Source organism: Plectropomus leopardus, chromosome 23, assembly GCF_008729295.1.
Source record: "Plectropomus leopardus isolate mb chromosome 23, YSFRI_Pleo_2.0, whole genome shotgun sequence".
NCBI classification, from domain to species: Eukaryota; Metazoa; Chordata; class Actinopteri; order Perciformes; family Serranidae; genus Plectropomus; species Plectropomus leopardus.
In genome coordinates this window covers 15353494-15365926 of record NC_056485.1, presented here as the reverse complement: position 1 = coordinate 15365926, position 12433 = coordinate 15353494, and the positions used below count along the sequence as shown (strand labels likewise).

The window sequence follows — 12433 nt, the reverse complement described above, 5'->3', positions numbered from 1 at the left end:
CAAATTTTTGGCAAATATCTTTAAAGAGGTTTTCCTCATGACCAGTTTTCTTTGTCATGGTGAGCACTACTAAGGAAGTGAAAATAGAGGTTTCATTTCTTCTGTGACTCTGGGGAGAACTGTCTGAAAGTCTCACAAAAGAGCCCCTGATGAGGTCCTCATTTTTATTTATTTATTTTTTTTAAATAAATGCATATTATAAAAAGTATTCATGATATTTGTAAATTAAAAAAATATTATTGTGTTGTTAAAATGGCATTGTATTTGGTGAGGAGGGCATTATGACGTGTTCAGAAACTCAAAGTTTGGATATTTATGAATGCAATCTGGCGTGTGCATCAATTAAAAAAAAAATCAGAAAACATGCCTGGCATGGGGACAGGGTGTATACAAAAGCATAAAAATGGAGCTTGTTCATCAAAAAGTAGGATCCTCTGGACCTCCCTACAGAGGTCTGTGCCAAGCCCCCATGTCTTCAAATCCTAGAAACGCCCCTGTTTGCCTTTCTGAGACTTTTTTGGAAATATACAGAACGCGTGCAGACGCAGACCCTTTTTGGCATCTTTTATTTGATGCATTTTATCAAATTAAGCTAAATCACATGCAGACCTAATTGCCTTCCAAAAAAAAAAGCGTGCCATTTCACACAATAAAACATCAGAGGTTTATTTTTTTGCAATTACGCCTGGGTGGGGTAACAGCTTTTCATTGTCTATTCATTTAAGTTACTCTGGGGGCTAAATGGAAAGTTTGAGTGCAGAGAGGGACTGTAGTGCTCTTGTTAGGTGAGAGGAGGGGAGGAGGTGAGGGGAGGAGGTGGGGGAGGAGGTGGGGGAGTGAGTGGGACTGCCCGGCAGACAGAGAAGGGGAGGAAAAAAATGTAGCTTGGACATTCCCAGGCTGGGAAACATAACGGAGAGTGAGAGGGGAAGAGAGGAGGACTGTTTTCATGCGCTGAAATCTTACATAAAGAAAAGGGGGAAAGTCGCTTTAAGGAGCTAATGGAGGCTGTTTGATAAGAAGAGGAGAAAGTTTTTGCGGAGAATGCTTAGAGGAAGCAGGAAAGGAGCTGAGGACTATGTAGGAATTCCTGACTGAAGTCATGGTAAGTCCCCCTTTTTTCATGGAGAAGTTTTGCTGAAAAATGCTGAAATTTATCTCGCTTTACTACAAGGAAGTTTTCCGAAACATTATCAAACTCCTTCAGTGACTCAAAGTGCTCATGTACTCAACTTAATTTACATTTTGAAAATAATCCAGTAATGCTGATATCACAGTGTTTTCTGTTTTTGACGCATGGCAACATGACTTTTTAGGTTTTGTCTGCCTTGAATTGACTTTAAACGTACTTTTCAAAGACTTGCATGTGCTTGACACAGATGTTGCAAACACGCAGACGTTCCACATGTGCTTAAAACTCAAAACAGCACCGCTTTTTGATATGCTTTATTTAACCCTTTGATACCTGAGCAAATTGGCTTGATTTCCTTCAAAAACACAGTAAGAGAGTGACGAGCAACTTGACAAGGAATGGCCCAAAAAATAGTAAAAAGTGACAACAAAATCATGTAAAAAAAAAAAAAAAAGAAAAAAAGAAAATGAAATAAGATTTTTATTTTAGATTCTATTTTTCCTGTAATTTTGAATATATTTCCTTTGACATTTTCCCTTGTTTAAGCTCATTTTGAGATTGTCATCTTTAACTTTTTTTTAAATTGCAGTTTGCAGGACATTTCTTGCCATGTGTTTTTTTTTTTTTCCTGTGTTTTTGAAAGACTTCAAACCAACTTTCTGGGGTTTTTAGAGGTTTAAATGCAAGTGAAAGACATCTGTATGCAGCACAAGAAAACTGATGTTGATCCAGATGTTAAAGGGTTAATCATTCCCCTAAAAGCATGCTTTTAGTTTTGGAAGAAGTTTAAGTCAGCACTTATAACTCCCAGCATGCAAAGTTGACGATTCCCAAATGGCAGCAAATCATATTGACACGATTTCAGCGGTGTGACGTCGGTGATGATTTTTGTGGTTGCCCTGCAGAGGCAATCAAGGACTCTCTGTTGCGTCTCCAGGGATTTTGTTTACCATCCCCACCCACTCCTGGTCTGATCAGTGACACACAGAGGCAGGGAGACACGGAGAGATGAGTCAGGCAGACACATGCACACATATGAGCAGATAAATTGAATTAAGAGAGAAAAGAGATTAACAAAGATTTGGATCATGTTCCCGCTTCTGTGCGTTGAGAAGGGTGGAGCAGTTTGGCAGGGAGAGGAAGAGAAAAAGCAGAGAGAGAGAGAAGCTGGAGTGGGAAAGAGTGGAATAAAAGAGGAGGGTAGGGTTACTTTTTATTTTAGGAGACTTGGACGCCAGTGACGGTGGTTTCGGTGATGCCGCATTTTCCACATTGGACCTGAGAAAAGGGGAAAGAGAAAAAAAAGAGGGAGAAAGGGGGAACAAGGGATGGCATGGACTTTAGAGGAGGAAGAACACGTGCAGTACAGTTTCATCTTCCTCTTTAACCCTTTGAAACCAGGATCTACATCAGTTTTCATGTGCTGCATTCAGGCACCTTTCATGAGTGTTTAACCATAAGAAACCAAACTGGTTTGATTTACTTTGAAGAAAGAGGTAATGATTTGGCAAGAAATGTCCCAAAAATGGCAAATAAAACAAAAAAAAACAAACAAACAAAAAAAAAAAACACAAACTAACTAAAAAGGAAATGATCTGAAAATTAACCTGAGGGAGTTATTAGATATGGGAAAATGTCCCAAAAATATATTTAAAATTCTCTTAATTATTTAATACATTCAAAATTGTTACAGAAAAAAAGAAAAATATTTATTTAAGCACTTTTTAGTACTTTATTCTGTGTGCTGCTGTCTTTGCCAGGACTTCCTTGGAAAATAGATTCTGAATCTCAGTGGGACTAATCCTGTTTAAATAAATGGAATAAATAAAATTTGAGGTAATTTTCATTTTTGTCCCTTTTAAATAACTTTACGATTTATTTATTTTTTTAGTTTGTTGTTGTACTGTTTTTCCAGGAAATATTCTTGCAATATTTTTTTTTTCCTTTTTCGGAAAGAAATTAAGCCAGTTTAAGTAAAAGGGCAAAAAAAGGGCAAAATAAAAAAAACATGTTAAGAAAACGATATTTATAACTCTATTATTACTACTATATTTTTTATGTGACAGAAAGGAATGTATACATGTGATTTTTCTTCAAATTTCAGCACTTTTGGGTAATTTTCTTGTTTTTTTTTTATGATTTTCATTTTTCTTTTTTTCTAGTTTCAAAGGGTGAAGCAGTTGGGAAGGTTAAAAGTGGAAAACAGTAACAGATGTACACACAGCGAAGTAGAGAAAAAAAAACATTTCCTGTAACTCAAAATAGTGACACAAGTCCTGTATGTGCCAAAAAACAACCCTCCAAACAACATGTGTCCAAAAAGCAAACATTTAAGACACAAGAAAAGTGTGCATTTGCACTAAACAGGGCTGCTAACACATGCACATATGTGTTAAGGTGCATAATACACAATGACACACACAGCAAACTTTGCCAAGAATATGTGGCAGAGGGTATTTCCATTCCCTCCGTCTGATTTTGAAACGCTGATGGGATGAACCAGACAGTCCAGTCTCAAGGCCAGAGGGGAAAAAGTCTGATGAAAGTTATTGCAATCGATTCTCTGTGTTTGTTTTAACCTGCTTGGAGTACCAGGCGGGTGGAGATAACAGCAGCAGAACAATCCAGACAGGGTCAGCGTTGTTGTCAATCACGGGGATCTTTCTTGAACCACGTTTCCTGTGATTGTCAAGACTGTCTGACATAAACAGTGCCTGCAGCCCGAGGATGGATACTTTTCAACACAGCCGTATCAAATGCATCTTTATTGGGCATCTATAGAACTCGCTTGTTTTAAATTTAAATGACTTTCGTCTTCTTTTGTGCTGTAATTTAGAATATAGCCTATTCAAGCATAAATGGAGGAAGTGTCTAGCCCCTTTCACTCTGCCACTTCAAGAATTTAACACCGTTATTCCACCTCGGCATAGAGTTGTCTCGCCTTTAAGAAGGCAGTGAAGGTAGTAACAGCGCCGAAATTATGTGTGTATAAACAGGACAACTAAATGGTAAATGGACTGTACTTGTATAGCGCTTTCACCCATTCACACACCGGCGGCTGAGACTACCGTACAAGGTGACACCTGCTACTCAGTAACCATTCATACGCACTCACACTCCTATGACGAAGCATCGGGAGCTATTTGGGGTTCAGTTTCTTGCCCAAGGATACTTCGACATGTTGACTGGAGGAACCAGGGACCAAACCACTGACCTTCCCATTAAAGGATGACTCACGCTATTTCTGAGCCACAACCGCCCAACTAGCAGGATGGGATCATGAGCGGCAAGGTTGTGTCATTTTGATGACGTCTTGTGCATGCCACCTATCGCTGTTATTGAGAAACCTAAAAACGCTAGCTAGAATACTTAAAGAGAGTGGGGTGTATTAGGGGAACATGAATAATTTCTCTGTGCTCATGAAAAACACAATATCCCAAAAACGATCATAACCAGGATAAGCATCTTAAACGGGTAACTCGCGTCCATATGATCGCACTCTGCGTTGATCTGATGAGGCAGCTAAGCTAACAAGCTAACATCCTGCTCAGCCTTGCAAAGCCTAAATTAGGTTGCCTGAGGAAATATCCCACACTAAGGAAACCAACAACACCAATAAAAGTGACAAAATACCGTGCTCATTTGTCACAGACAATAAATAGACAATGAAGTGTGAAATCTCATCTGCTGTGAAACCTTCGGATTGGATTCAGCAACACACTGTAGCACTTAAGGAGCCTAAAACAAACTGTGAAGAAGCTGTTTGACCTGCTGTAGGTCAGGTTAGATTAGACAGGAAGATTTAGGACAGGAAATCACTCTCAGGCCTCTTTCTTCCTCCTCATCCCCTTTTCCCTTTGTCTGCTCTGCCTGTTTCCTTGTCTCCTCTTTGTCTTTCTCTCTGTTGGCAGCTTTCTCTTTTTTGCTCCTAATCATGCCTTCTTCTCTGAGCTCCTTTCTGCAGCTTTCCCTCTCCGTTCGTTCATGTACTGTATGGGTCTACATCTGGTTTCTATCATGGTCGCCGCTGCTCTTGTTTCCCATCGATCTCTCCCACCGGTCTGCCTCCTCCTCCTTTTCTTTTCTCTTTTCCTTTTTTCTGTCTGAACCCTCGGTCTCTGTAGGCATGTCTGGTTTTCTCAGTGTCTCTCTGTCACTCTGTCTCTTTTTCAGTCTGTTTTTGTATTCACTCACACTTCAATAAGCTGAATAAGCTGATCTGACATGAAGGCCAAATCAAGGGATATACATATATATATATATATATATATATATATATATATATATATATAAGAACCACTTGAGTTCCACTTTGCTGCTTTACCGGTATCCTCTGAATTTTTAATTTCTCTTTTTTTCTAGATATCTTCTTCTCTTTTTCTGGTTTTCTGTCTGTGCCAGGCGTCTGTGTGGAAGACCACTTCCGTTTTAGTCCGGTAACGAGAGAAAGACAGGAAGTGTGACGCAAGAATGACATAGCCTGATTCTGTGCTGTGTCCACATTTGACACAAACAGGAGGATACACACTCATGCATCCTGATTGTCCGCACTCTCAAGTGTATGTATGAGTATGAACACACACACTTTTCTTGCTATTTTTTCCAGTTTTTCCAGTAAGATGCCAACGTCCAGATTGTAATCAGTAGTTTTGGAGACAGGACATTTGTCTTTGCAGTTACAACCCATGATGTAATTATACGTCAACAGAAAAGTCAGGAGGTGAAATTTGTGATAAGCCAGATACACAAACTGCATATTTGTAGGCAAAAACATCAAGAAACAACAGCAAAAAACTGAAGGCCCACCTCTACCTCTTTCTAAAGGTTTAAAAAAGACGGCGTTTGCTCCATTGTCATGGCAACAGCACAGCGGTAATCATGTGATCTTAGTATGGTACTTTGGTCATGTAATAACTTTTTGGAATTTCCCTCAACATGAATTTTTCTATAAATATCATCCTGCCAGTATACCGTGCAAGCCATGTATTTCCATAACACCAACATGTCCTAAGTCCAGAAAAACTCTAAGCTTCATGATGATGCATTTTTAGCTACTAGCAAAGGAGATTTAACGTGTTTTTTCTAGCCTTAAATATAGGAAAATTTGTTTAACACAAAAAGGAGAACTTCCATTTTTCTGCTGAAACACTAAATATCACCAGATTTGGAGATAAATTTCTTTCCTGTAGACAGTCTTCCCTCCATCAATACATAATGGTTAAAGTATTTGGCCCAGATTGATCGTTATCGGCCAATAAGGAGGAAAGATATGTAATACGGAGATTGGGACTGAAGCACTACTGACGAGATGAAACCGTTTTAGAACTTTGAGGGAAAAGTTGCAGCAGAATGAAATATTTTTAGAAGAAATTTGCAATGTTTTACTTGACTCTGCATGTCGGTTCAGATGTAATACTTTGAGTGTTTAACTTTCAATTTTGCATCAACAAAACCCAACAGTTTGACTCCAAACAGTACTCCTCCAAACTTTCTTCAAGAATGACAATGTGTGTTTGGAAACACATGCACTAAGAACAAGTCTATGAACTTGCTAAACAAACCAGAATACTCATGCGCTGTCCTGATGAGAGCTAGTCTCAGCATGTCTTAAATGAACTGTCATGCTTCTTGTTAAGCTCTTGACTCTGATCTGTTCTTCATTATCTTTCTAGTTTGGTTTCATGTGGTGATAATGTGCGTACAGAAAGTTCTCCAAAGGACATTGGAGACTGTGCTGGAAAATCTTATGAACAGAAAACTTCTACTCCACATTACTTTGTGCAGATTTGTCCATAGTGACTTACTGTAAGTAAGACACCTGAGTGCATTAGCGTCAAGTATCTGATTGAAGAGTAACTGAATTACACCTATAGTCCCTCAAAGAAGAGGCACCTAGTTTTTACGTGAGAGGCTCCTGCTGTCTCGCAGTCCGAAAGGAAATCTAATTTACAAATTTCATCAGGGCTGCTTTGTTTCATGTGCACGTATGGGCCCCTGGTCCAAATGAAGAGTGACTAATTGCATTAGATGCACTGGTGCTGCAAGCTGCAGGTAGACAGGAGTGAAGCATGAATCAAACCTTTTAGACAAAACACACGACAGAGCTTAAAACATTACCTCGACTTTACTGGAAAATAAGTACTGTTCTGATTTTGACGTCAATTTTGTGGTTTGGAGGGAAGCATTTCTGTTTCCTCCCTCTATTAGACATCTTTCCTTGTGTATTTGTGTGATTGTACATTCAGACTGAAATTCCATTCTTTGGATTTCAGCTGTGGAGTATCCTGTTGAAAGCTGTGTGCACAGCACTGGCATGCAAACACAGTGTGAATGCTGAGGAAATAAAATGCTGGAAACAATGCTGGTGGCACACAATAGTACATCACACATCCAAACTAAATATTGTTGCAGCTCATCACTAAATAAGCTACATGGATTTCTATCAGCTAGTCTCAATATAATCCAAAATGTTAAGTAATATGATGCTAATAAGTAAAAATAATGGTTTTAGGATAGCTCTCCAAACCTGAGTGGCCTATTTGTACCAACACTTAAGTAATGAATGAGCGCTGCATTGAATTCTCTGGCATGAGCTGCATATTTGATCCCGAGGGGCTGCACTGAGCCAGTTGGGCTCAGATTGCAGAGTTGTTCCCATTCAACTTGTGAGACAGTGTTGAAAGTACCGCAGAATTGCACACAATTGTATTGGCATTCACAGGCAGTCTGATTCTACATAAAGAGCTGGGCCTTTGAGAAAACACACCAAAAGACATTAAAGAGTGTCCACTGTCATGTGCGAGTTTTAGCTTTAATATAGTGTTGTGCTGAATTAACTCGAGTCTGGTGGGATGCTTTAAAGGGGTTTTAGTCAAAGAGGAAGTTCCTGCTGGCTTGCCTTGCAATCCCCCTAAACCTCCTGCCGTGCTTTTACTAGACTCAATATGTTCTGTCAGTGAGCCAGAAGGCTGATTAAACCTCTTTTACAACCACTACACCTACTCCTTCATGCCCGCTGACAGACTGCAGTTTACCATAGCCTACACACTGAGACACCTCTTCTGTCTGCATGATGTAATCATCTTAACACATACCACTTCTCCAAAGTTAGCACATGCACATGGGGTTTTTCAAACACAAGCATAGCCGTTAAATATAGGTGACAGGCTGCATTCCCACTGCTTGTGAACACACCGCTGCTGCACACAAGTCTGCCTTTCTGTCAGCTTGTGTGTGTGCGGTAAACACGTAAACAGTAGATGGCAATAGCAACAGAGGTCTATGAAAACTTTTCAGTGGTTTCTTTTTATATCTCTCGCTTATTTGATCTTTTCAAATTTGGTGGAGATGAACTTGGAATAATGTTTGAGCGCTGCTTGGGAGGAGACGGACAGCAATTAGTGGTGGCACGTCATTGCATCTCGCCAGTTAAGGAGCTGAAATCACCGTGTTCACTCGGTTGTTGTGTCCCCATCAATGCCAGTCAGAGGCAGAGGCAGTAAAAACACGTGTCTACTGCAGAGTCATTTCACCCGAGTTTGAATGTCGATTGTACGCATTCTCATTGCATTAAAAAGCCAGATGTATATATTTAATGCTAGTTTTGTTTTTAAATTTCTTGCTAAAGTTGTGTTTTTGAAAATGGGAGATTACCTGTCAATGTTGTGATAAAAATCAAACTTGTTTCAAATGTGGAAAAGTGCTTTTTTTCCTACCTTGTTATTTCGTACTGACTCCTAAAAAGGTTAATTACTTGGAAACTCGTGTGACATGCCAAACATCTGGCAAAGTTTTCACTCGTTTTATGATAAATAAGATGATTTGGACACTTACAATTACGGCCTTTTAATATGAGCATTTTATGTTTGGCTTCCAAAAAAGTCCTCTTGGTGATTCAGTGGTTTTGTTTACTAAAACGCCAGCAAACTGACATGACCCTTAGAGCTGCTCTTTCTCTGGAAATCTGTGTTCAGCAACATTTATGTAAGTTCTGTCATTTGTTTTTTTTCCTACGTTGCCTTATATGCACCCGTCCAAAATTCCCTGTTACTATGGAAAAATAAAGCTGCATGAATTTGAGCCCGGCGGTGCCACTCTGCTGTTGGGGCTGAAGTCACAGTTGAAAAATTTGCTCTGCCGCCAAGAGAGTGGATAGGAAACAGAACCTAACATCGTCTGTGAGTGACCCTGAGCAACCTCTGCAGAGCAGGTCTCCACCAGAGTTACACTGTAGATCTGATGTGGCTTTTTCAAGTGTCTTGCTCTGCTAATAAGTCTCAGACTTTCTCTTCCTTAGTTTTTAGTCCCCCAGTGACTCTGTTTTCTGTTCCACCCTACAACCACTTAATCTCATCTGTGCTTGAATTTCCATTTTTCTCCATCTCTTTCCCAGACTTTGCTCAAAACACAATTACAAATAAGTCTTGACATTTGACACAACCATAAAACTAGCTTTGTGCCAAAACAATGTGGGTAGTATGTGTCAAAGAACTGTGGTAACTGTCCTCCATCTAACCAGGGACTACATTTCCCTTCTCCCCAACAGTTGCTGGCTCTCAAGCTGTTGCTGGAAGTACAGGGTGTACATATTGCCCACCACCATGGACACAAAGAGGATAGAAGTGCATCAAGAGAATTTAAATAAAGAGGCTTTATTGGCATGACCATATTAAAACAGTATTGCCAGAGCACATTGTACAAGGTGGTTTTAACGGGAAAAGTACAGTTTTTAAAATGCACACAATAAAAAAATGTTAACATCAGAAACAACAGCAATGTCAACATTAACGAATGTAAGCTAAACATACTGGTGGATATCAGCAATGTTACAAATATACTACTAACAATAATAGCAGTAATTAACCTTGTGTGTGTGAGAAAATGTTTTTAGAGAGACATTTATGACTGTGTTTCGCTGTAACAGTGAGAGTTTGTGAACAGAAAGTGGAGGCCATACTGCTTCCTGCACAGTGGAGGCCAAAAAAACTGAGATCAAACGGTAAAATGAAGAAGCACTGAGCAAATATAAACCAAGATTCTGTTATTGTGTTGCCTACTTCTTGTCTCAAATGTTTTCAAAAATAATTCGATTATTATATTAGATTGTTTGTTACCAGTCGGCTGCCTTTATCTCACACGAACAAGTTTGCATTACGTCATCCACCAGCAGAAGCGTTCAGCCTTCTCTTTTCTATATGGCACACTTTTCCTAACGACAAAAGCCACCTTTCAGATTGGCATGATTCGCCGACCCGAAAGAACTGTTGTCAGATTTATTATACACAGGCAGACGGCCGGACAGCATGAGACGTGGACTGTTGATGTCAGTTGACAATGTGGCCAGATAGAACCTGTCATGTCTATGGCTGCAGCTATCGAATATTTTAGTAATCGAGTATTCTACTGAAAATTTCATCGATTAATCGAGTAATCGGATAAAACATATTTTTGTTTAGTTAAAGAGCAATTATAAATATACATGAGACAGTAAGACATTTCACCTAATAATGAACCATTGGTTTCCTTTTTAACTACCCAGTTAGCTTTATTATGTTTTTATTTTCCACCCTCATCACTCTGCAGCGCTGTGTTTTTACAGATTAAATAAAGCCTGTATGAAAGGCACGTTAGCCACGCATCGACAGTAGTCATAATTAATGGAAACCTAGCCCTCCGCAGGGCTAACGTTATGTTAGCAAGGTACAGTAACGTTAATCTCATTAATTAGCGCTACGTTAACTTAATTTTGCCTTGTCTCCGGTGACGGTCCTCCGCTCTCGGAGTAAACAGGGGGCCTTCGGTGGAGATGCTGCAGCATTGAAGACGTACTGTTGTGGTATGCAAGCGCTGTCTTACAGTGAATACACGCAGTGTTCGCCTTGGTGTCCAGCTTGAAATGCTCCCACACTTTTGACATTTTCTGCCTTTTCTTTGTGCCTTTCTCTTCGCTTTCGTCGCCTTCTTTGTCGTTACCTCTACATCCATGGTTAAAACCAAACATATCCGCCGCCTCTTTCTTCTTCCTTTACGTGCGTGACGTCAGCGCGTTGTGCCGCATTAAAAGTAGTCCGGGCGAAATACCATGCTTTGAGCTGGCAAAATTAAATGATTCCTCGAGGCAGAGAAAATTCCTCAATCATTTTTTGTAATCGAGTTACTCGAATTATTCGAGGAATCGTTTCAGCCCTAGTCATGTCCACATGAATCGCTGCTGGACAGCGTCAGGTTGAGACGCTGCCGGTAACGATGTGGGGTGGGGTGGGGTGGGGTTGGGTGGTGGATGGGTCCAACAAACAACGGACTTTCATGCAGCAGTCTGGTGTTCGCTTCCCATGTGAATGTGATGTTTTTTAACCGTCCGTCCCATCATGTGCGTTTGTTGACGACCCAGCATTTGTTGCCTAAACAAAACCACGTACAGCGTAATCCCACCATGTGCTTGAGTTGACGTCACAGTAGCGGTGTTCTGGAATATAAACAGCAGACACAGAGGGATATCTGTAATATGTGGACATGGATGTCCATTGCAAAGTGGCAATTTGAGATGACTGAGAATGCGTTGGAATGCCACAGTCCATTTTCTCTGTTTTCTCTGGTCATTTAGCACCAATTTCAAAAGTATTTGCGTCTGTCTACTGCATTGACAGCCGAGTTTTATGTGAGGACCCTCTTGATATTTGTGAAATACTTCTTTAAAAATTGAATTTGTCAAGTTTATTTTGCTAGGACATTTTAGGCAAAGTTGCGTAAGTTGGAAAACAGTACTTTCTTGCTGGTAAAACTCATTCTCTCCTCCTCTGTGGCTAACCCCAAACCCTCTGTGTACACTAAAACATCCCCAAAAAATAATTTCAAAACGGCTGAACCTAGGTCTTCTTCCATAAACCCCCGCACCACCAACAACTCATTCCCTCCTGGCCCCCCTTTCGCTATAGCCGCTCTTTTCTTTTTCCGTACACTCTGTTCTCCCATTCTGGGTTTTCTCTTCTGGCTTTCCATCCATCCCCTCGGCCGTTGTAGTCATTCAGGACAATATGCCGTCTGTTGAAGAGAATCCCAATGTAATTGTTGTCAGATGACATTCGGAGAGTCGGATAGAGGTGAAACAAAGAAAGTTGGACTTATGAGATGAGAAAAAAAGGGCAACGAATTGAGGAAGAGAAGCAGATGGGAGGTTTAGGAGGAAATGTGAAGGGAGGGAGGGAGAAAGAGAGAAGTTGGAAAAGAGAGAGAAAAAAGTTGCCATGCCAACGGGCCTTGTAGAAAAATAAACACTGCATGTGTTGCGTGCTCTGCTCCGTC

The 12433-nt window shown here is 40.2% G+C and overlaps 1 protein-coding gene across 1 annotated transcript in view; it reads left to right on the top strand.

Moving 5' to 3' along the window:
• The first annotated feature begins 856 nt into the window (after positions 1–856).
• Positions 857–12433, top strand: part of arhgef40 (Rho guanine nucleotide exchange factor (GEF) 40) — a 49774-nt gene continuing 38197 nt past the window's right edge. The window contains exon 1 of the mRNA XM_042511909.1: positions 857–1105. Within this exon, the coding sequence (XP_042367843.1) occupies positions 1103–1105 (3 nt within the window). The 5' untranslated portion in view covers positions 857–1102. The remainder of the gene's footprint in view (positions 1106–12433) is intronic.